Source organism: Haliaeetus leucocephalus, unplaced genomic scaffold, assembly GCF_000737465.1.
Source record: "Haliaeetus leucocephalus isolate CR32 unplaced genomic scaffold, Haliaeetus_leucocephalus-4.0 Scaffold702, whole genome shotgun sequence".
Classification (NCBI taxonomy): domain Eukaryota; kingdom Metazoa; phylum Chordata; class Aves; order Accipitriformes; family Accipitridae; genus Haliaeetus; species Haliaeetus leucocephalus.
The window spans coordinates 3,975,600-4,001,646 of NW_010973138.1; the positions used below are offsets into that span (position 1 = coordinate 3,975,600).

A 26,047-nucleotide genomic window follows, 5' to 3' on the forward strand; every position below is an offset into this window, starting at 1 on the left:
GTGTAAACTGAGGGGGGGAAATATAATTTAAGGAAGGAAGCTTGTGACATTTTTTCATTCTTCTTTTGAGAATTGGGGGGTAGGAGGAATCAGGTAACTGTACTTCAAAGTCATTCTGTTCTCTGTAGTCCATATTTCTTTAAAAAGCAGACATAGCAAGTGACAGTTCTTTCTAGCTCAAACTCGTCTTTACCAATGGCATTCGAACTGCTTTCCCAAAGCTTTGCTTCATTAGGAAGCTGTTGGTGGGCAAAATCAGCAGCAAAGTAGTAGTCGGTAGTGTGATACTACTTCGCGTCATAGCACACACACACTACCCAAAGCGCCAATGCCAGGTGCTTTCCCCAGTGAACAATCACCTTGACCCAGGGAAAGTTTACTCAGTGTAGGTGATGTTTTGCAAAGAAAAAGTAAATGCTTTCAAAGTCATCTCAGATCCCCTAACCCTAACCTGATCAGGTCTAAGATCTGTATCAATAAATAGCGTCTTCTGCCCATTTCTGTAGGAAAGTACTAGAAGTTCTTGTGCTTGGTCTGCAGGCTTACTTCACTGCATAAGTTATTGGCTTCAGTCGACTGGTACAGCACATTGATTGAATCAAGTCCTTCCTTTCTGATAAAAATATTCTTCTCCATTCTTCCTATGCCTTATATTTATGATAGTTCATTGATCAAAGCAAAGCAAGCTGTCAGAGTATGTTTGTGCAGCAGTCAAGATGGTTCCAATACCTGCCCAAGGAGCTCTATGAATATTCAGGCACAAAGCTGTCTCAAGGTTGTTCAGCAATGCAGGCAAAAAATTGTATTTGGCTATCCCAAGGATGAAGATTCAAGTAAAGCCACCCTTACTTCAGGAAGGGGAGGAAAAAAGGACAGGAATACAGCTGGGATAGAAAACAGCAGGGAGAGAGAAGGGCTGGCTTCTTCTGCCAACATGAAAGTGGGAAAACTGGTGGTATCAAATTTCAAATTATCTGAAATAACATGACATCTGTGTTGCAGACCAAGGTTATACATTGCTTAACACAGAGGTGGCATGAGGGCCTGTGGAGATGTCTGAGGGAGCAAAACCTGCTGGCACAGTGTTGGCAGATAAAAGTGAAAGAAGCCAAACCTGATGCAATCCTATCCATCCTGTCTAATGGAAGCAGTCCCTCGCACATACTGTCTTCCAAACTATTCCCATGTATTGTCTCAGGTCACTAGTTGGCATGGGCCAAAGCCAAGACAGGTAGCTTGCTAACATTTAGCAGTACAGATAATCAACATTGGACAGGCCAACCAAGCTCCTCTTTACACTTCAGCTTCCAAAAACAACCAGGAGCACTCCCCACCTATCAGTGACATTACAGGTGCAGAACTAAATGAGTCAGAATTATCTATACGAAATGTTCAGCTGATCAGCTAATATTTGTTTCTAGAGTTTTCAGCTGGGAAAATTTTAATGGGAAAAAAATCATGAGAAGAAGGAACTGATTCTCCCCATCTCTTCTCACAAAACTTGAGAATACCCTTTTTCCATGTAACCAGTAAGGAAAATACGTGGAGAAACTAGGATTTAACCAGCTCTCACACAACTTCCCTGGAAGGCTAAGCTGTAAATCAACAGCTCAGATGCAAAAGAGAAGCTGCAGAGAAGATGAAGTCATACTCTTCTCAGAGGTGCACAGGGAAAAACAAGGAGCAATGGGCACAAGCTGTAGTGAGGGAAATTCCAATAGGATATAAACAAAAATAAAAGTCCCTAATGTGAGAGATGCAGCACTGGGACAGGGCCCAGAGAGGCTGCAGAAACTCCCATCCTTGGCCCTGAGCAATGTAATCTAGCTTTGAAGTTGGTCCTGTGTTGAGCAGGTGGTCGGTCAAAAGACCTTTAGAGGTACCTTCTGACCCAAAATATTCTATGATTTTAAGCAGGTTTTAAATTTATTTATTGTTTATTTCTAGCAGTTAGAGCATGTAAACACAAACAGTTTAAAACTGATAACACTCAGGTCAATATACTTCCTTCGTGCTTTCTCCTTTTCCTGGTACACCCCACAGACATGAAAAGTTGAGTTCTTAGTAAACCTCTGAAGAAATAGTGCAAGTGACAAGTAAAAATTTTGGCATGAGTACACGTGATAATAACTGACAGAAATAGCTGGAGTTCAGTAACTGCAAAAAAGAAATCTCTCAGGGGGGCACACCAGACAATGACACGTTACAGCAACTCAGGCAGACATACATCTGACACAGAGGCATCAGAAAGCAAGCATGTGGCCAGCGTTTGCAGCTATTAAGGCCTGTCAGCACTGTGAATCATTAATGATCCCTATTATCCCTACTACAGCAGTTGTCAGTAGTTTTGCTACATGGAAATACTAGACATGAGCCAAGGTCTGATGTTGCCAGGTGACATGACTCAGGGTAGGACACCTGGCCTGTCTCTGCAGCTGACCTTGTTCCACTGCTTGCAGCAGCAATAGTATGCATTTTCCAAGTGCAAAAATGCATCCTTTGTATCTTTCTTACCTTCTCAGAAGAAACACTGCTTCTGAGGAGGCTGTTTTCCCTATTGGTTGTGGGTAGGACAAGAACACTATAGCAAAGGAGACTGAGGTCTGATTTTTTCAAAAGAGAGAGAGTACCTCTCTGACTTCTTTGTACGGTGCTATGACCAATTGCATGCAAGAGTCTCTGATTTTAATGCCAGCCTTGCACACTTATCATGGCCAGGAATCTTCATTCTGCCTTTCTGGTAGTCCTCCATTGTCTGGTCTTCCATTGGTAGGCCATGATTTTTGAAGTAACCACTGCTCCCTCCATCTTGTTGAGCTTAGTCTCCATTGTTCAACATTCTCTGAAATTGCATAGGACACCTATTTGTTTCCCTTTTGTAGCTCTATGGGTTGGTCATTCTCAGACTTTCCTATTTATTACCTGCTTAAGATAAAAATGTCTTTGCTTTTGCCTTTCTGATGAGAGCAAGGGAACAAAAGTGGGAATGTTGAGCATGAAGAGGTAGTGAGTGCTAGACAAGGGTGATAGACCACCTGCCATAAAGGATAAGAAGGAGTTTTTAATTTAACATATAGCTTGTGACAGAGATTACTCGTACCATCACATGGCACAAGCCATAGCACATGTGCGATATCAGCAATAGCCCATACTAGCAATGCTGAGTCTGCTCAGAAGAATAGCATCTAGACCGCACTGAACTGGGCCCCCTAAAAAGCCTCTGAACATTGGTCCCAGGCACCACATACATAAGGGGGTCAATGACCAGCATATATGCTGACATCAAAAGCAATAGGTTAATTTGTGTAGATTCACAGGCTTTCAGGAGAACCCTTACCTGCTCTGAAGCTCTAGCTCAAGCTTTTCTGGAAGCCAAAAGTCTGGTAAAAATCATGTATAACTAGGCTAATCAGACAGGAGCAGAGACATGTAACAGCAAACTCTCCTTATTCCAGAAATCTATTTTCAATGTCAGGCATTTGCACTAGAGAGGCCTCTGAATTAACATTGACTCCAAGCACTCAGACTTCAGATAGTAAACAAGTTTCATAATCCAATTTGGGATCCCCAGCCTAATGAAAGGCAGAAGACATTGATAATCAACTGTCTCCAGACATCCTTCCAGGTTCAGAATGTGTAGCTTTTTTACACTGCCCCATATATGTAACAAAGCCAAGGCTGTTTGGCTTCCCTGTGCTTCAAATGAAGCTACATTTAGCAAAGCAGATGTAAAAACAGCATTCTGGAGCCTTTAGTGGTTAATTCTGTAATGAAATTGGTTAGAATCCAAGACAAAAACTACAAGGTCAAATGACTACCAAAATCGGAGTTGTGGATTTTAAATTCATGTATCAATCAGCTTCAATGTTTGTCCTCCATAATAAAAGGGCCAAGAATCAGAAATGAATGGAAATGTTTGTACTGCATAGAGGCAAAGCGTTACTCAGGCTGATTTTTTGCAGCTGTACAGGCTTAGAAGAAATGAAAATAGTAGAACGTTATTTTTATCAAGTTGGATTAGAAGGCAATGATGAAGCAGGTAGTGTGAAAAAACAAGGTATCATCCTACCACCTCTTTTCTAATCATAAATATACTTCAATTTGCATTTCTTTTCTAGTGAAAACTGCTGTTGAAATAAACTTAAATCATATGCATATTCTCTCTGAAATTATATTTGTGATTCTATGGGCACAAATAAGTAATTTGGTTCTTGAAGCAATTTGCCAAGTCAGTGTTTATTGAACATTTCAACATTTCAAAACAAGGACTTAGACAATGTTCCCAGCAGAGTGAATAGACAATCTTGCATTGATTTCAACAGCACAGGACCAGATCCTAATTCCTTTCTTTTTCAGAAGAAAATCTGCATTTTGTGATAATGACTACTTACAATTGTTAGCTGATCATAAAAGGCTCCATTTTTTTCTGTAAACAAGACTGTTTCTCCTCATATCTAGTGGTAATATAGTGTCTCGCAGTATGGATTACCTGGTCTCACTGAGAGCGATACAGGCTGAGTTCATCAAACAGGCAAATCTCCCTCTACTCTGAGAATATCTGCTCCTGTGCCCTCAGTGCTCAACAGGCACAAGATTTTACAAAGCTCTGAAACGGTGACTAAAGCCAGCCCGAGATCAGGCAAAGCATTTCAAAAGCTCCCAGTCTGCTTCCTCTCTCTGACTTCTCCTTGCACCACAAGCAAGAGAAGAAACAGAAAGACCCAGACTTAGAGCAGAGTATTGAACATTGCAGAAAATGTCTTGTGCTGTGCAGTGCTATGCCTTCTTCTCCTGATGTCGAAGCCTAACAACCTCGCAGAGGCAGCAGGGAACAGAAATAGCCACCTGGTTCTGCCAAATATTCCACAGATGAGTTCAGTGTCAGGGAGCCTTGTGATCACAGCAAATGAGAAGTGAATACTGAAGACTGTTCACAAAAGGCAAACTTGGACCTTACAGATGCAAACAGCTGCATAACATAAAAGTTGCCCTCATCCTATCGGGAAAGTGGGGAATGACGTGCATGCAGACAAATCACAGTCAAAATGATGTCTGCTTGACATTTGTATACGTGCAATAAAGCCCATGAGAACAACTTGTAGATTATAAATCTTTGACGTTTTTGAAATTAGTGAATTTTCAATGAATTTGCATACAAACCGTTTACAACTATGTTACAAGAGATAAAATTAGTCTACTAAATTACAGTGAAACATTCACTGAACTCTCTATATCAGCTTGTGTTACAAAAAGGTCAGTTATAATTTGTAATATTCCCTGTTGAAACTCCTAATTATTTTGCAGGACATCATACAACTCTAATATAGTATACAATCAAAATAGGCTACAAGTATTTAAATTAGACAAGTATGCCCTTTACATACCTCCTTTTGCTTTGTATTTGTACAGTACCATGACAAGATGTCTGAAGCACTACCAAAGTACAAAAAAATCACATTGCTAATGATAAAATGATTGCGTAGGGATTATAGTAATATGTTACATTCACAGCCACAGAGGTCATGAGAGTATCTTCTGTACAGCTTATAGTTTGTTGTTGACACTAGATTCATGTTATTCTACAGACTCTAAATAAAAATATGTGCTTGGAAACACTGGATTGTGCCTTTCCAATGATGTTCTGGAATAGAGGAGACAAGGGCAACACTGGTTGCATCTTTACTGGAAAATAAAATGTTCCCAAGGACTGGCAGCCAACTCCTTGTATGGTAAAATTCCTAGAAAAGCCCCTGGCATGGTTTTGACCAGTGCAGAACTGAGTACACACAATTCCTGGCTACATTTCGGGTGTTATCATGGGACACAGACTATTCCTAATAAGCAGATTGTATGAGACTACCCTGCTTTGAAAACAACAGGAGTTCAATAATACAAGTGTGGGCTGTACTACTCCATTTAGCCTCCATGCTAAAGAATAGGCCTGGGCACAGTTAATTTGCTAATATAGCCATAGCCAGTACCTACTGCTATGATGAAACACAAGCGAACTATTCAGGGACTTATTTAAGAGAACTCCTTGTCATTTGCTGGAAAAGGAAACAAGTCACTGAAATCTCATATGTCATGTATGCATTTGCCTAAGAGACTCACTGAAACAAATACTTTGAACAGAATACTCTAAATTGGCCTAAATTGGCACAGTGTTGCTACCTGGCTGTTGTGTTCAAACAAACATAATGTTTACTGGCAGAGGGGGAAGCGTTCAGAAGTACTTTTTTTTTTTTTCAGTGCAGATTAATAATATATATATATTTTTGTCGTGAAGAAACGCGGAGAGAGTAAAAATAGCTCTCAAGTGAGATAGCTGCTATTCACTCCCCTGTTTCTGGAACCATGACAGCCATTATGTAACCAAAAGGAAAATTAAATTAAATAAACAGCATAAGCTAATTGGGTTCATATCAAGTAAAAATATAATTAGTCAAAGTGTTTTGTGGCAAAGGCGCTGACAATATGTGGCTGTTCCTCAGCCTTAGTGGTGAACAGGGATCCTGCCATGTGTTTAAAACTTATTCATCAAGCATTTCCATGGAAACACATAGATGCACAATCCTTGGATCACTTATTTCAGGAATTGCTGCTCGCAAGGTTCACTCTGGAGTGAGAACTCAAACCAGGAGAGGGTGACGGACTGTGACTCTGATCTAGAAACCTTCCCATACAGGTATTCGTTGGGTCTCACAGGAGGAGAATTTGGATGAGGGAAAGAGTCAAAGGGCATCTTGCATAAGAGAAAAAGACTGAAAACTTGACCTTAATTTTTCCTCTTAGAGACTGCCTGAGAGTTGAGAAATGACAGCACTGGAAGGAGCCTGAAGAGCTTACAAAATGGCCAGATGCCCCCAGGGAGATTAAAATGTCCGCAAGAGTGTCAGCAAGATGCTATACTGATCGAGACATAGGTTAAATGCAGTCACTGGGTTTGGTTGTCCAAAGCTGCCCTCTCACATATCCAGATGGGAGTCAGCTCTGGCGCAACTTCTCAAAGTTAAGAAAAATCCTCCCACATTGGAAGGGGCAGGTCTCTGAAGCCCACTTACAGTGACAGCCAACACCGTGTTCTGGGGAGCACAGCGGCTCCTTGCTCCTGCTACAAAACCTATAGCTGCTTGAGAAAATGTGGCCCCTCCCTCTCTTTGTGGGTCAGCCCATGTACTGTGAAAATTTGTTGTATGAATAAAAGGTGCTTCGTTGCTAGCAAGTACTTCTACAGGAAATAAACACTGTATGCAAAGCAGGCTGGATGGGTGCAGCATATGACTGCTAGGCATCTCTGGATGGGGATGTCCCTTCAGATATCTCCTGATGCCAGTAACAAAATCAGCACCTGTGTCCCCTCCCAGTCCTGCTACGCTTTTTTAATGCACTTTGCCGTTTCTTGTAAGAGATGCTCAGGCAGGGAGGTCTAGGACATGGTTGCCTTTATTAGCAAGGTCAGAAGTAAGGTATATTCTCAAAGGCAACAAGGGACACCTGCACCCTGTCTCTGTGTTCATGCCAGGCTCTATCTGGTAGGAGAAAGCAAAATATTCATAATGCCTTAAAGATAATGAACCACTTTAAACCAGCGTTACTAGTCTAACATACAGTCCGTTAAAACCTCAAAAGCCAGAGCCTTCATAGGCTGTTCATAAGTATTTGAGGGGTCTGTTACTGCAGTGATGTGATAGCGCCTGCGGACTGAAATTTCCTTAGGCACAATAGAGAGTTAAGCAGAAAGTGTGAAGCCTTAACTTCAAATTTTCTGGCTTTGGCTTAAGTCTGCCTCACAAGGTTCCTGCAATGCCTTTTTATTGTGCTTATTTCGTCATACATTATATAGCATCAGTTATAATGCAAGTAGGCACACTGTCACCAACTGGGGTAGGTTCATTCAGAACTGACTGCCTTGTGACATGACTTCCAGTGCTACCGCTACCATCAGCCTGAATAATGCTCTCTTTAGACACAGCAGCAACCTTAAAAGGTGGCACAGAATGCAGCACACAGTCTTAAAACACAGAACTGCTATCAGGGTTCCGTGCTACTGTCGACCTTTGAGCCTTTCTTTTAACACAGAAAGGGCTATGGGGCTGAACAGAGGCTTGGCTGGCAGTGGAGCAGGACAGAAGGAGAAACAGTCTACAATCCCTTTTTTTTTTATTCCTGGGTATTTCACTCACCCCTAAAACCTTACAAGGGTCTGTCATCTTTCTCCACAGGGGTGAGTCTGCACATCTTGAAAAAGCTACAGGTGCTATGAGACTCCACAGACGATCTGCCGTGTAGCACGTGTTCCTAAGAGGGGGAGACTAAAATGCTCTTCGAGCCACACCGACCCTCCAAGAGCAGCCCCTTGCGCAACCCTCTCTCTGGACGAGAGCCCAGGCGTCCCTGGTAGCTCCCCCGTGCGAAAGGGTTTGGCCCCACTGCCCAGGGCAGTGCCAGGCAGAGACACCCAAGCCCCTGGGGTGCCAGAGACAGGACCGCTGTGTCAAGCAGGAGCTTTGATGGGGTTATGCCCCCATTTCCCAGCCTGGCAAGAGGTAATCGGAGGCAACCGGAGCTCAGGGAAACGAAGTGCTTCCCAAGCCAAGCTGCTTGCTCCCAGCTCTCTGCTTGAAGGTGGCCCCTCACAGCAGGATTGGGCAGCCCACCCAGTCAGTTACTGGGTGGGCTGTTGGTGTATACGGTGGCCGTTGCAGGGCGCACCGGCAACACGCGTGTCAACGCCCTGGCTCTTCAGGAGGAGCTTCTCCGTAAACCGGTGGTACAACATCACATCAGTGCTACTCTGTTCAGAGCCAAGTGTCTAGGCAGAGCCAGCAGAAGCCTTTTCCCTTCACAGCCTGGCAGCAGAATGATAGCAGTTAGCCAGAAGAGAGAAAATTAGGAGTTCAAGAGCTGAAATTCCTGCAGGAACAAGCCCCAGAGTGCAGAAGGTTTCCAGTAAAAGACAACACTTACCCCAGACCTCGCCGTTTCCTCAGCTTCATGCAAAACACATTCGATAAAACCACTCTCCTCCTCAGTAAAGTCTTTTTTCTTGCACATAAACATAATGAAGCTATTTATCTCAAAAGGCTGGGAAACTAAAAAAAAAAAAAGCAGTTACTGTCATTTCTGGGGTTTAAATTCTTGTAAGACACAGAGGAATGCTGTTTAGGCCCATACCATTAGAAAAAAAAATGTACCCTTGAATTAAGGCCACAGGCATACTAAATTAAAATTAAATCATCTTCTGAAGTACTGTATGTTTTACATTACTGGGAGGAGGACGCACAATTCCCTGTCTCAGTATCAGCAAGATATTGATTTTCTATGGAAATGTGCTTGAATTGTTCTTGGTACATATTACACTGTTGCCTGTCTTCAACAAGAGTAAGATTGGTTCATTCTAAAGACGGGGGGGGTTTAAAACTCCTTATACTTATTTAATACATTCCCCATAGCAATGCAATTGAAAGAAAAAATAGCTCAACAATTTCTCATTTTCTCTGCTCATCTTGTTGACTGAAACCCCCAAGTGAATCCATTTCCTCATTTATATCTGCTATCTCCCAGAAGATCTTTCTTGGTGCATAAGAAATCTCATTTATTAAACTGTAAAGGGGGATGGGGGGAAGAAAGTTCTGCTTAAACACATCTTGCAGAATTTAAATATGGGTGTAGATAGGATGACCTGATAGATAGGAAATGAGAGTTTTCCTTCAAAGTATTTCTATTTAGCAATAAATTGAGGATGCTTGGCATCATTTGACTTCTGTGTTGTGCATCTAACAGGTGAGCGAAGAACAAGGATGATCATTTTATTGATTAATAGCAATTTCATGCCAGTAATACAGGAAGAAGTTGTGTGTTGACTTAGAGAAATAATAAGAAAAATAATGCCTGCCTTTTTTCTTGTTTGTTTGTTTTTTATGGCAGCTAACGTACTGGAAGAAGACTCAATGGAGCAGGACATAGAGAGCCCTGTCACTATTCATCAACCAAAGTTGCCCAAACAAGCTAGAGAGGATCTGCCAAAAAATATAAACAAAGAATGTGCCAAGAGAAAAATCCAGAGGTATGTTAGGAAAGATGGGAAATGCAACGTCCACCATGGGAATGTCAGAGAGACTTACCGTTACTTGACTGACATCTTCACTACCTTAGTCGATCTCAAGTGGAGGTTCAACCTGTTGATTTTTGTCATGGTTTACACTGTGACCTGGCTCTTCTTTGGAATGATATGGTGGCTAATTGCCTACATGCGAGGAGATATGGATCATATAGGGGACAGCACGTGGACCCCATGCGTCAGCAACCTCAATGGGTTTGTCTCAGCCTTTTTATTCTCAATCGAGACAGAAACCACCATTGGGTATGGTTACCGGGTCATCACAGACAAGTGTCCCGAGGGAATTATTCTGCTTTTAGTGCAGTCTGTTTTAGGTTCTATCGTCAACGCTTTCATGGTTGGCTGCATGTTTGTGAAAATATCCCAACCCAAGAAGAGGGCAGAAACCTTGGTTTTTTCTACAAACGCAGTTATTTCCATGCGGGATGGAAAGCTGTGTCTGATGTTCCGAGTAGGAGACCTTAGGAATTCACACATTGTAGAGGCATCAATACGAGCCAAGTTGATCAAATCCAAACAGACAAAGGAGGGGGAATTTATACCACTCAACCAGACAGATATCAACGTAGGTTATTACACAGGGGATGATCGTCTCTTTTTGGTTTCACCACTGATCATCAGCCATGAAATTAACCAGCAGAGTCCTTTCTGGGAGATTTCCAAAGCCCAGTTGCCCAAAGAGGAGCTAGAAATTGTTGTAATCCTAGAAGGAATGGTGGAGGCAACAGGTAACATTTCTTATACTTTGTATAAGGTAAATGCTTTAATTTTAGAAAGGAAAATCAGTGGGTTTGCTTCACTTTAAAGGAATCACTTCAATAGTCATTACATTTGAAAAAGGCATCAGTTACCTGGTTAGCTTCAAAATTAAAAGCATGCCCAGTTTAATTGTCTGTTCCATCTTGCCTAATGGAATTAGTGTTGTTTCTGCTCTGTTTGGAAAATGGAATAGCATTTCTCATTTTCTAAATTTTTCACAGCATGTCACCCAGTTATTTGTCATTCTATTGCAGGAGCAACTCAACCACTAGGACCCTGTGGGATAAAATGATTTAGAACGAAAAAATTCAATACAAAACTCTGTTTATGATTAACACGGAAGCACCATAGCTCCTGCTGCTTCCCGTCACCCATGGGTAACTGCAGAATAACTGCCTGCCATGTGAAATTCCTAGCTTGTTTGGATCCAGTAGGAAGTGATAATGTGTTCAGTTTTCTCTTTTTGCTTGCTTGTTTACTTGTTTTTGGTTTAACTTGTAACATGGGGCTTGTTCCACTTTAGTTCACAAAAGATCTGTCTGATTTTGTATTTTGCTGAGGCCCCCTACACACTGCAGAAGCGTACAGAATATTTAAATCTGGTATATATAAATAAGGCATGTTATGTCACCAGAGTCTTGTTGAGAGGCTATATTTGGTCATTACCTATGATTATACAGCAGAACATCAGATATCACTTGACAGAGAGAAAATAGTGCTTGGAATTCACAGCAAATGGACTAGTAATGTTTTTTCTTAACATTAAAGCCAGAATAGTAAGATGATATTTTCTCTAAAACTGCTGTGTTTCCCGCAGTCAGAGTGCTGGTACACTTGTTTTAGGAGCTGGAGGTACTTTTTTTCCTGTTAATGACAGTATCAATCTCTGAAGTGAGTAAATATAATCAATACAACAGAACAGTGATTAGAAAATGAAGAAAAGATGTGCTTAGGGAGGAGGAAACACTGAGTATAGGAATAGAAGAACCAGATTTGCCATTTTTCCCCACTACTGTAGCAGAAGCTAGAAAAGTTTGAGGATGTGGATTACACATCTCTGACAGAGGTACAACCTTTCTAACCCTGACTCATGTTTTGCAACTGGAGCCAGGAAATAAAGAGCAGTCTCTTACTAGAACATGTGTGTGTGTTTCACACATCTATTATGTGGTGTCAGAAGAAAACTGCATTTGTCACCATATAATAAACGTGTGAGACAAAAATGGAGAAAAAAAAAAAATTGAAAGGAACTTGGCAGAGAATTTGAAGTGGTAAATGCAAGGCTTCCAAATTTTCCAGGAAGTAGGTGGTACTGAAGAGAAATCAAGATGAAATGTTTAGTGTTTCTGATACGTGCAGTAGGCACAGAGGTTTCAAACATCTGCATCACCTTCGGGTGAGACGATGAGGAAATTGCTGTTTGTTAGCTGAAACCATTTTGAAATTTCTGAATTGCAGCTAAATGAAGTTGACATCCCAAAGAGCGGTGGATGTTTTCAGGTTTACGGAACAACATGTTTTCCAGAAAAAGTATTGGCAAGTAGTAGAAGTATAAAAATCATCTCACCGAAAATACCTATAAGGTCAAAAGACAGTATACTTCTGCAGTGCATCAAATGTAATCTTGTTGTCTTAAGCCTTGCCACTCTTCACTGCTTAACCCTCCCTCCCCTACCTCAGCTTCACCCCTGCACACTCACTCAGCTCTCTGGGCTCTCCTTTGCTTCTCTGAGACTGACCGCATCTTCCACTCAGCCATTATCAGCCTTCACCAGAGGGGGCTACCTCTCAGACTGCTTGGGCTGGCAAAGTTTAAGTTAAAATGAGTTCATATTAACAAAGAAACTGGATGCAGTGATTTGAAAACCCACTGAAGCCATCCAGGATTAAGGTGTTACCCCGGCACTGCATAGGTAGCTACGTTTACCATTTTAAGCTGCTCCATTTTGTTCTGTTTGGGTCGGCTCTCTAGCTGCATGAGATATAAGGGGAGGGCATCGAATAATGCTGCTTAACTATGGCATCAGAAAGTTTAATGTCATAAATACCAGCACAATTTCTAAAACATGTTTATGTGGAAGTAGCCACTTGTTCTGTGCTTTGCCCACATGCATTGGGTTATTTTTGTTGAAGGTGCTATCAGGTCAACTTTCTACCAAAACTAGACATTTTCCCTCTTTTAATTTACAAATATTTTCCAGCTACATCCTGGCAAACACTAAAAGCAAATCTAGGCCATCATATACTCACATTTCCTTCTTACACCCAATGTAGAGTGAGAACAGTAAAAGAAGTTGCTTATAGCAGCAACCTCCAACCCTGGAGAGCAAGAAATACACTACCCATCATACCTGCCAACATTGGTCAAAGTCACGCGATACAAAAAACATTAAAACTGAAGCTAAGAAACTGTGACCTCAGCTATAGCAATATCATCATTCATGGGTCAAAACCAGACTGAGATCATTAGCCTATGTTATTCATCAGAAAAGCCACTCCCAAGTTTGTCCAGTGAAAACAATCCTTTCTCTATTTTCGGAGCTTCCCCACTCTGACAACATTTATACCTTTAATGAGAAGTAACATAGTGGAAAATGCTAAGTATCAACATTTGCTATTATTTTTATTAATTATTGATATTATTCTGTTTAAAGTTTTACTGAGCAGGTGATATCATTTTATACATATATAATACTTTCCACCTTAAGGGCTTAATGATGCACATCTCTCAAGTGTCCAAAAAACCCAATCATGGTGAGAAGTACATTAGACTGCCATGAAGAAACCAACAAGCCTTCAGGAACAGGGGGCTAAAGTCCAACCAAGCGTCACTACATCTGAAGGACACATCTGTTATTTCCACGTTTTGCAGCCCCCATTCCATTTCCCACCATGCTAACAGCAGGTAGGAGTGCCAGTGCAATGGAAGGGTTGACACTAACTCTGAAAAAACTGAAGTAACGTCCATCTTTAATAGGGAAGCCATTTCTGAGGCGCTTATACTTCTTTTAGTGTCAGACTACAGCTGTGGCATTGACAGAATAGCCCCATATCAGCAAAGGCTCTGGTCCCACACTTAAGCAGCACTAAAAAAACAGGATTCTGGCATCCCTCCGCTTCTTATGGGAGAGCTGTAACATTAGATGCAAATTAACTAACTGGAAAGAACATGACTAACACGCTGATCTCAGTTCAGCAGTATTTGATATTTGCCATTCAAAATAGATCATTTATATTAAAGTGCCACCACTGTTTCATATTATTTTCTGGAGACCACTTAAGAGATTTGTTAGAGACCAATTAAGAGATTTGTTAGAGTATGCACATTTATAGTAATGGAATTTGAGAAAACGATTTTTTTTCCTTGGACCAACAAAAAAACTTGGGTTCAAAGATCCTGAACCCTGTCCCCACTAAATAGCAGGCACAAAAGCTTGGATTTGAAGAACTTATTTATTTGTTTTAAATTTAAAAAAAAATCTCCATTGAAGAATTTTTTTATGATAATTTAACAGCTTCTTTCTAACAATAAGCACGAAATTTTTAAGCTTTTTTTGCCTAGTGAAATCTATATTTAAGGGAGGTCTTATCATCATAAGCAAACTAGTCATTTTAAAAAATTAAACAAGACTTCCAAATGTATAATTCTGATATAGAAAATAAACCAAGATCAAGAAAAGGAAAGTCTTTTAAATCTGGAGAGGTGAAGTGGGAAAGTGAGGTATGTTACAACAGCTAAAGAAACTGAGAGAGAAAGAAAGTAAGAAACTCAGAGAGAGGGATAACAAAAAAAAGGTGCAAAAGAGGACTATGCTGAACAGCCCATAGCCTTGTTGGTAATGCAGTTCCTGAATCATAAGCAGCCTGGTTCAATTCCCTCCTCTAAACCTGCGTTAATTTGCAGAAAACAGTGCTTTCTAACACAGGAAAGGAATATGAAGTATTTCAACCTACTTAAGTTGGCAAGACCCTCAAACTTTGTGAAGTTGTATCTGGCCGGTAGGGTGCACTAGATGACACTCTGGCAATTCCCTCTGCCTAAAAATAAAAACCTGAAAATTGAAACAGCACCAAGGAAAAAAAATTATCTACACATTTATAACTGTCAAAAAATAAGTAACAAAGCTAGACAGATAACTTTAGGTTTATATGGATAATTTTACAAATAAACTTGTAATAGTGTGCATTTATAATCCTGACACACAGGCAGCTTGAGAGCAGTATTTGCAGAATGGTTTATAGATACGTAAACAAACACACTTGCCAGCTGTGGAAAATGTGTGTGGAAAGCAATAAAATGTTCACGTAGATGGTTATTTATGTTGTAAATGATGCTATCAACTAGACAAACATTGTATAAAGCTGTTCCCACTCTTCACTACAGCCCCTTTGACTGACCGATTTATTGTCTTTTTTATTTCTCCCGGATGAATTGCCATATTTAGCCCTTATCCTTGCCCAATCCTAACAAATATCTCCCTTTGATATGTATGTTAGCAGTTCCAACCTTTCAAAACATTTCTGCAGACTTTGCTCGCTCTCCAAATAAGCATTGCTCAGGTTAGTTTTGCACTAGAATTTTTTACTGGTCTTCAAAGAAGAGATGTTTATGCTCTCAGATTGCTTCTTAAGGGGATGTAGATGAAAGGAAGAAAAGAACCAGGATTTCTCACACCCAAGTGTTTCTGCAAGGCAACTGGTGAAAGTAGATTTGATTGTTGTGCGCTGGGATGTGACCAACGTACATTGACGGAAATACAATTTAAACAGGGTTAAGAATAAATGGCTTCTGCTCTAAGCTGGATTATCATCATTTCAGGAACAGTCAGAATACAACGGCTCTCCAGTCTTAGTTTTCCTTTCTTTCTGTTTTAATAGTTTTAACATCTCTTGGTGCTAGGTGCTAGACTTAGATATCTAGGTTCACCTTCTCATATAGCCCCAATTCCCTAGTAATCCCTTTCACTTATAATCCTTGCTCACATTTTCATTTTGTTAATTCTAACAAAGTGTTTCATTGTTATTAATTCTAAGACAGAAAATTAGGATTGTTAGCATGAGTGATTGCAGTCATGAGCTGGAGTTCTGAATGCCGGCAAAGAAAGGTACTTCAATTTCATTGTGATGTTTCTTTCAGGAAGCTTTCTCTACAGGTAGAAAAGAATAGTCTATTTGGTGTGAAGGAGACTATAAGGCTTAAATGAGGCAATTACAATTTCACAACAGTCAAAACAATATGCAAAATGGCAAGAAGTCAGGGAGTAAAGTTCATGAGGAAAGAGGTATGCTGATTATGAGTATTTCAACCAAAATTTTGATGAGATCATCTATATTACTTTCAGGGAAGGCAGGGAAAAGGGATTACACATTTTGTTTAACAGCTTTATTCTCTGAATAGTGCTGTACTATACAAACATGTTGCTGAGTGTTTGATAATAGCCTATTGTCCATCTTTCATACCTTTCTCACCAATTAGTTGCTCAGCTCTTCACAACTACAGCTGCTCCCTCACCCCTAAACATTATAATACTGTTTCAAGCAGTAACTCTTACGTTAAAAGTAAGATCCCTAAAAAAAAAGGTTTGAGATCCCTCTGCATTAAAAACCACTTTCATATAGCTAATTAGATATTATTAAATAATTCTTTTCTAAACACAAATCAAACTTGCAGAAGAGCAGCTTCATTTTGCACATCATGTCCTTGCAAACCATATTAGGTCTCTCTGAGCACAGAGAAAGGGCAGATTCCTGTTCTTCGCACGCTCTTGCAGACCTCCACTGTCAGCATTGCTCCTTTCCTAGCACAGTGGCAAGCAGAGAGAGATGCCGAAAATTTTGTCTTTATCTTTGCTCGCCACTCCTTCTCACTTGTGAGCCTACACACATTATCCCTTGCAGGGCTCACGATCTCCACAGCCAGAGGAATGACAGGATCACGATGCTGTGCTTTAACACTGGCCCTGCTGCTGTTTCCCTAGCAGAAGGGCTCAGCGGGAAGCTGTGCTGGCACCCTCCTCCTTGACCAGCCCAAACCTCACGGGCCACCACCACCAGACAACCCTGTCCTAGTTTCAGGATACTGTGGAGTCCTTGGGTCTCCAGACCCAGCTCAGACACTAAGGGATGACTGTGTATTACCCGGCGGGACCAAGAAAGCAGAGGCTGAGCTGCACTGAGCAGTACTTGTCCCCCCTGTGCCCATGCAGTCTCCATCACAATGATCTCCACTTTGCAAAACCAAAGGGATGATTCTCTGCAAAGGGCACAGCAGTGTTATCCAGGTCGAAGGATACCCCAGGCAGAATTAGCTCACTGAACATTTTTCACCTGCTTACAAAATGGAGACATGATTTCTGAGCCCTCCTGAGAAGTGCTGCAGGACAATGAAGTGCCTTTTGCATTTCTGAGCACTTTTCAAGAAAACAGCTATTAACCTGAGCATACTCAGTTTGTCCACTTGCTCTTGGAACAGTGTAAATGAAGGGTCAGCACTGAAATGGCTGATTTGGAAAAAGAAAAATATAGCTATAATTTCTATTTTAGATTCATTTTTGGTTATCCAAGGTTGTTACCAACCTGGAGATGAAGGCTGCTGAGCACCTGTGATGAAATCCCAGGCACACACTGATTTGAGTCAGGGCAGTGTCTCACCCCTGGAACTTTTGCCAAAATGAACTGATTCTTTCATGTTGATTACCTTGTTCACTTGTGTTTGATCTCCAGATATGAAGCATACTTAAACAGCCTGCAGTTCAAAACCATGGGAAATATTTTTGGCAAACTCTGTTCTCACCCATATTTCTAAAAGATCTTTTCACTTGTCCCCTTGGTGCTTATTTACTTCCAGCTGTATAATATTGTTTCCTCTCACTGAATTGTAATGAAGGATAAACATGTTACATTACGCTCCTTGATAACAGTAAGACCTCTCTAAATTACAAATATTTACATCAGTTTCTCATGAATGTAAGCAGATAGATTATTCACCTTCAGCTGAAAGTTTTCACAAAATTGAATAGAGCAGTAACTGTAAAGTCAAAAGTGACCTAAAAGACTGAAGAATGAGCAAGCAAAGCTGTTAAGTAACCAGAAATTCAAAATCAACACCTGATAGATTAAAAAGAACAAGCCTATGGACCGCAGCTAACTCCACTGGCTACATAACTACATGAAAAAGAGAGAAAAGACTTACGAGTATATGCTTTCTATTCTAGAAAGCTGCTGTCAGCACTAAAAACTCCTGTTATGGCATAGCTTCTGGGCTTCCCAAGGCCACTACAAAAAAGTCCTCAAGGGATTCCAGCAAAAACAAGTCACAAAGAATTGCAATGGTCTCAGTGGTCTCAATCACAGCATTTTAAGGAAAACCAAACACAAGTTCGGAGTCACTGATGTGCTCTGCCTGTTTTTCACCACCCTGACACCACAAAGCAGCTGAGCTCTAGTTTATCCGTGTAGCCAAAGGGGGTTCAGGGAGCTGCTCGCTTGTGTCATTGAAGAGGAGCAAACTAACACCACGCTGGTGAGTCTGAGCCCAAGTCCAAGCAGCAGCGTAGGCACCGATTACAGGATACGCACATGGGCTGCTTATTCCAAGCAGCCACACATTTTTTCAGCACTCCCACCTGCAACTCGTAGCAGCGTTAACCTGTGCTGCGCAGCTGGAGGGAGGCTGGCCTGCTTTTTTCTCTTGATTTAATAGGTGCTAATGTCCCAGTAAGTGATGCTGAATATCTGTGGTTTATTATTACAAAGTTGATTTTCAAATAAAAAACATTTCCTCGTGTGACAACCTGTGCAACTGCCAAGCAATCCACATGTCATTTTTCTGGCTGTACTTCACCCCTCTCTTCTCCAAACCTGCTGTATTTTCAGAAGAGATGGAAAGAGAGAGGATCTTCCCAGAGCAATGAGGCAGCCGCTGTGACAACAAATGCGAAAGGCACAAAAAGCTCGTGTGATCAGCCTTCTGCTCTTGTTCGCTCACTCTCTCTCCTTCATTCCCACCATTCCCAAGAGAATTAGAGAGAAAACGAGTCAAAACGCTTTCCAAGATTTCTGTTCCTCCTGGTTTTGACAATTTTCATTTGTTGGGATTTCTGTGGAATGGAAAAAACCTTTTGTTTAAAAATTAGAATTTTAATAAATATAGGATTGTTGAATTTGAGATATTCCATTCTTACAACTTAGCCAATAAAGAAACTTGATTTAAAGAAACATTTGAAACATGAAAACAAAGCAAAAATTAGAGATCACCAAAACCAAATCTTCAGTCGTTATGAGAAACTCATTTGAGATTTCTGAGGAATGGCAAAATTTTATTTGGAAAACCAGTTCAGAGGGAATATTTGGACCATCCCCACTAACTTCTCAGAAATAAATAGTGGGAAGGGTAACACACACTCTAGGGTATTTTCTACCCTGCAAAGGATGGCAGGTTGTAGGTTCCCAGGCTTCTCCCAGCAGTTTAATTTTACAAACCCATGAACTGTACAAATAGCTTCCCTAGACAGACCTGATCAGGACCTGATCTCACATCATGAGCACTAGAGGAGGGCAACAGCATATAGTTAGGTCAGTGTGAATGCAGGCCACTATCATAGCAAGGCAAGGGGTCAGGGCAGCCAAGACATCTGCTTCAGGACAATTCACAACACTGGCCAAGGCTAATAGGAGAGCCAAAGCCCCAGGGATTTGTCATTGAATTCATAGCTGTTACTAAATGGAGTTGGAAGAGGCCAGCATGTCCCTGACGTCACTGAAGTGACAGTGAGAATAAAAGAGGAAAAAGACAAGACGCGGAAGGAAGCTGGCAAGCACCACTGCCTACCTCTGCCCTTAGGTACCGGCTTCCCAAGAAGATGAATGGGCTCAGGTTCACACATACGATGAACATTGCTGCCCACACTAAAGTCATTGGAGTAAAATGAGTAAAAGTGTCTGCAAACACAGTTCTATGCAATTCATTAAACTATAACTCTAAGCACAAGCTATTCAGCAAGTGAATGATACACACCAAAATAAGTCCTTTTGGTGAATAAGGCCAACTGCATGCTGGACTGTGGTAGTAAAAGTATACCCATGAGCTTGAGGAAAGTGACTGTTCCTCTCTATTTACCACCTGTGAGGTCACCTCCTGTGTGCTGTGTCCAGTTCAAGGCTCCAGTACAAGACAGACATGGACTTACTGGAGCAAGTCCAGCAGGGCCACCAAGATGGTCAGAGGCTGGAGCACAGGACACACACGAGGCTAGGCGGAGGGAGCTGGGACTGTTCAGCCTGGAGAAGAGACAGTGCAGGGGAATCCTATTGCTGTCTGAACCTACCAGTGGGAGATTACAGAGAAGATGGAGGCAGGCACACCTCAGAGGGGCAAGGGGACAGGACAAGAGGCAACAAGCACAAGTCACAATACAGGTAATTCTGATTAGACACTAGGGAAAACCTTATTTTTTTTTTTAGCCATAAAGCTGGTAAGACCCTGAAACAGAGGTCCAGGGGGATAGGGGAATCACCATTCCTGGAGATATCCATAACTTGACTGCATATGCCCTAAGCAACTCAAACTATTTGGCTGTGCTTTGTGCAGTGGGTAGGGCCAGATGACTCCATGGATCCCTTCCAGCCTAAATCAGTCTGTGATTATAAAACTCAAAGCCAGCTCCTCCTAGTATTTAATAACTGTGAAGAATTGAATGGCTTTAAAAAATAAATAACCCAGCTAACAGCTTTCATTGTTCTCCCATGTCACCATTTAAGAAATTGTGGTTTATGTACTTGAAAGCTGTTCTGTGGCCACCATTGAACCACTGGAGACAGTAGTGCCTCAGAGAGGGGAGGCAGAACTGGATAAGGAGCACGAGTTCATTGCTGTGGGCAGGCAGGCAGCCTGTGCAACCAAGCTTTGCTCCAGGAGGTCTGATGGAAGATCAAATCTTAAACTTGTAAGGCTGCACTCCATCAGACAACTAGTCTTTGAAGAGTGATCCAAAGATTGCACTAACTCACAGCATTCCCTACTCATCCTGGATTTTGTCCCACTCCCCTGGCCATAGTCACCCTTTTTTGCATCTTTCTGCCTCTCTAGACAGTGAGGGAGGTTGAGATGGGCATCCAACATTGCTGTGATTGCCTGCTTCTCACTCCATTGGACAGGCTTTGTGTGATTCAAGCTGCCAACACAAAATCCAGCTACAAGAAATTGCTCAATTATCATTATTGTTATTATCATCGTCGTCATCACCATCACCACAACTGGTAGCCTTGTATCCAATAACAGAGTCAAGACATTTAAGATTTGACTTTGGGGGGGAGCCCTAAGGCACATCAGGGTTGACAACTTTTATTCCACATTCCTTACTGATGCAGACTAATGTGAACTGAAGACACAGGGGCTTACCACTAAAGGAAAAAAATCAATCTGACTATGGCAGAGCTGCCAGACACCTCCAAAACAAAAAAGATTTATGACTCAGCCAGTCCAATTAAATTGTGCTGGCGCTTTTTTTAACCAGCCATTAAGTTCAATTTTTTTCACCCTTGCATAAGAAGTATTAATTTATTACACTTAGATCCCCAGGATGGGAAAATCCCCCTACCCTCTTCATAATTTTCAGATTCTTTTTCCATTAGTCTCTTTTTACAGTGAGAAGACAACAAATGAGCTACTTTTTCAGATAATAAGTGCGGGAATGAGTTTCTAACTGCCAATACAGCCATGATGGATGTCGTGAAAAAGTGTAGAAGAGTCCAAAGCCAAAGGTTTAGAGTCAGTCAAGGGTTCTTGTCTGGCCAAAAATTTGCTTCAAAGGCAGTAGCCACATCTAGACAGCTGTGAAGTGGAGGAGGTTTAGCTTTGCAGTCTGAGGAAAATGCCCTTCTCCTACCACGAGTCAAGGGCAGGCTCTCTTGGGAAGACAGAGGCCAGCAGCTGCCTTCACAGCACAACTGCCCCACAGTTCGCCAGCACCTGACGAATCAAGTTTGGTGCTTTACGAGTGATTGATCTGGCCTCATGTTGTGCGCCCTTATTACAGCAACCCAAGCCTTTCCAGAGCATTTTTGCAGAATATTCATTTTAGAAATGCAGGCTGTAAGTACCATTACGGTTGTGCGTCAAGACCACAGCAAAGCGGTCACTCACAGCACTTCCACCATGATCTGCAGTGTGGGGCAGGGCAGGAACGGGAGCCGACACCAAGAGACAGGGGTTGACATCAGCTCAAGGGAGACATCACAGCAGCCAGTGCAGAATGAGCACAAGCCCACCCTTCACAACTGGCCTCCTCCGACTGTCCCCCTGACGAACAACAACTGGTCTGTTCCCCTTTCCGATTTTACAGTTAAACTGCTTTTTTTTCTTTCTTTAGCAAAGAATGATAAGGCAAAGATCTAAGTCCTTTCAAAAGACAAATCTTTCAAAATAGATCCAGTCCTCATTTTTCAACTTACAGATGAATTAGAAACAGTTGAACGCCAGTTGCCTGTCTGTGCTCCAGAACAGCTTGTTCTCTAACTGTGTTCAAACCCCTCTTTAAGACTCTCCCCTCAGGGCTTGAACACAACTACAACAGGATTTTAAAACCCTGTTAAATTAGTCAAGATCCAGGTTTTAAGACACAAACATGAATCTTAACCTTGCTACATCTGCCTTCCTTTACCCTCCAAAGGGATATAAAATACTGTTCAAGTATTCAAAAGCCATCAGTGATAGAAATCCAGTCCAGAAACACCCCCTACTAATGTGTATGAAATGTTTAATATACAGCTTTGAGCCTGATCCAAAGCTCTCCCAAACCTGTGGAGTAGGTCTCAGTCTCTCGTGGCTTTTGAATTAGGACCCTAAAGGAATAAATTGAGCTGTGCAATGCCTGTCAGCTCCCTAATGGCCTCAGAGAAGAAGCAATTAGGACTCTAATTAAAAGGTAAATGGAAGATTAGAATCTAGATAAAGTACCCATACTGGAAGTTTTGTCTATTAAAAGGGGACTTCACGACATTTGAGGAGACTCCATAGCTATGGAAGGAACGGTGGTATCAGGCAGGGTATCTTTCCCTCAGGCATGCTGTATTGCAGCAGTCCTGCAGTTGTTCTGTTCTCTGCAGCCACTGTTCCTTCTGCGTATGGATGGAACAAGCCGTTCCACAAACACAGGCCCAAAAAATCTTGAATATTTCATCACACAAACTGTTCGCTGCAAATACAAACACTGCTATGTACAAAAATGCTCAGTCCATAAAAATACACCTTACTCTATCTCCCTTTCTTATGTACTCGATTCACCGCCTCCTACCACGCTTTCCATCTGTCATATGTGGTTTAGTGCATAATCTGTTACCAAGAAAGGAACCAAGAGCCAAAATTTCACCAGGTATAGCAGGTCCATTACAAATATGTGCTAATGATTTCATTTAAAAGATAACAGAACTAGAGCAGAGCGCTAGAGATTCTTGTAAACACACACAGATCTCGAGGTTAATCCTCTTTATGGCAGCCAGGACAGAGATCAGATCTCACTCAAAACTCTTCATTACACTATGTAAATATCACATCAAGCAGGCCACAGGAACACCAAGAGAAAAAAAATTAAAGTATCTCCAGAAGTTCCCCTGGAAATTTTTTCCGGACTAAGCCCTTCTCCCTTCAGAGGCAAGGAGGTTTCTTGAGCATGAAACCTTGTTTATAATATGAGGTTTGGACATCACTCTTCTAGCATTGCCATGCTCACCTCCTCCTCTAATTTTTATATTCTCATTTCTTTTTAGGAGGACCCAATAGGCAGACAATCTTAATATTTCAAAATAGTCTTCTGAAAAGTCCAACAGCCCAACCTGATGTCTACAAAGCAACCAAAATAAAATGCACAGAAAGCAATAAATAATCATAGTAATTTCCATCCAGAAACTCATACAGCATGATCCACCTGAGGACTTCAGAACAGTCAGGGCAAGACAGGTTAGTGCTGTGAGTCTCCCATTCCCATGTTCTCCAACCAGTTTTGATTTCCAGCTTTATGCGATGCCCCACTGTGACATAGAAACCCATGTGGAGGGAACACAAAATGGCCACATTCATCTTTTGAGGGCCAAAACAGAAATGTAAATCTCCAGTGATGCAATACCAGCAGCCAAGCTAGAGGTGAAATATTGTAGGCTGATTCACACCGAGCTGAAACGGGATGTGTGTGGCTGAGGAAGACTGGTATGAGGAATTGCAACAAAGTGGAGGGATGGCGCATGGCACTGAAGAGGCATTTAGGCTTAGGTTAGGAATGATGTCTTTAATTTACTATGGCAATACCACATCTTATACATTAATATGGGTAAAGTAAGTATACATATGTGTGTGTGTGTGTGTGTGTGCGCGCGCATATATATATATAACACAGCTGGATGCAAATATAAACAAAATATTTAAGTTAAGTCATGGCGTCCGTCCCTGAGGATGTGAGAGAGCTGCTCAGCCAAACCGGCTTCTCGTATGAGTTGTTTCTTCTGCCACCTCAGAAATTATTTATGCCAAGACTACCACAGAGCCCCCGAACTTTGGAAGAATGAAGACAGAGCAAAAAGTAACACCTAAAAACCAAATGTATAAATATGCAATGTTCTTTCTGCTGAATATGAACCGCTGCTTTGAGTGTGTGCTGGAAATGTGAGAGAGATTGTTCGGCGCATTGGTGCCAAAACACCCAGCTCACAGGACAGCTGTTTCCTTGCCACACTCTGGTCACACAAAGGCTGATGGCTTGGGACCGGAGGGGAGGGAGCCTGGAGAGATGAGCACGGCAGAATGCAGAAGCCCCAACAGGAGAATAGAGGCTCAAATTGGCATCCTCTCCAAGGCAAGCTTTCTACGCCTGGTTTGCCTCTCAGCAGTCTATTCCATAGATACTGAGTGAGGCTACCCAATTTTTATGGATACCTTCTATGTCAGGCAGCCAGGCACTTCTCTCCCTCCTCACAGTCCAGACCCTCCGCAGCACACTGCGTTCCCCCCCGGCACCCGGGAGGATGTGAGGACACACAAAAAAAAGTGCACTCTCCTGCAGGGATGCAGGAGGTATCACACCTGTGGGACCCCATGGAGGTCCAGGCAGTCCTGAGGCAGCTGGAGTCTGCCCTTGAGTAGCACCCTTCAGCCTCATTTCCCCAAAAAAGCCAACACAGAGCTATCACCGTCCACTGGGAGAGCAGTACACTTCAGCCAGATACCTTCCAGGCAAAACCAGCACAATACAATACAGAATGCTTTATCTCCACTATTCCAGCTATGCAGGACTGGAGAAGATAAGGAAAAATCAATTTTAAAGCAATTTAATATTTAATTTGAGGAGAGACATAACTTGCTTAAGTGGACAAAATACATAACATACCTGTAGGTTGTTTAAACAAAAAGAGAAGAAAATAACACTGAGCAGGAACAGGTGTACTGGCAGAAGATTAGCACTCAGTCTACAATTGGTGCTGTGAAAGCAAAAAGTGCAGGTTGTCTCATAAATCCATACTGACATTTATAATATGTGTTATAATATCTTTATCATGAGACCTTGTAGCATCACACTACAACTGAATGATGAAGCCATGCTGATATAAAGAGGATATAACAAGCAGGTGGTGATAATATACAGAAACTGTATTTTCCATATACGTCGTGTAATTACAGTAAGCTCAGTCTAGAAACTCTTATAAAAGTAATATTCATACTGGGATAGTATGCTGTTCTCCAGACTGTAAAATTGAACTTTCGTTATTGTGAGTGTGAAGGCCTGGTGCTAAAGGGACCCTGAGTTGTAATCTGCCAATGAAGAAACGTAATTTTCTCAATGAATTTTTAACTACAGATTGTTAAAAAAAACCCTGAGTTTATAAGATTGCAATAAATAGCAGGGAAAGTGTTTGGGCAGAGGCCACTCAAATATACATGGTCACTCAAATCCCAGGCAAAGTAACGAATGAGTAACGGGGTCCTCTAACTCATTTTGTGGTTATGGTGTTTACATATGGGGGGAAAAAAGGCTAGAGAAAAGTAGAGGAACTGATACAAATCAAAATATACTTGCTAACATAGAACATCTTGCAGGCTCAGAGGCTGAGTTATACAGCAGTCGGTTGTCATTCTCGTTATAGTTCAGGGACAATTAGCTCCTCCACTGCAAACTCAGAGAC

At 41.6% G+C, this 26,047-nt stretch overlaps 1 protein-coding gene across 2 annotated transcripts in view; it reads left to right on the forward strand.

Annotated features, from left to right (window-relative positions):
- The first annotated feature begins 686 nt into the window (after positions 1 to 686).
- KCNJ6 (potassium inwardly-rectifying channel, subfamily J, member 6) overlaps positions 687 to 26,047 on the forward strand; it is a 49,180-nt gene continuing 23,819 nt past the window's right edge. Inside the window, exons 1-2 of one of the 2 annotated variants that reach the window (XM_010580330.1) lie at positions 687 to 702; positions 9,928 to 10,848. In XM_010580330.1, the coding sequence (XP_010578632.1) occupies positions 9,951 to 10,848 (898 nt within the window). In that variant the 5' untranslated portion in view covers positions 687 to 702; positions 9,928 to 9,950. Of the gene's footprint in view, positions 703 to 9,920; positions 10,849 to 26,047 lie in introns of those variants that run through there. The other variant, XM_010580329.1, reaches the window with a different exon arrangement.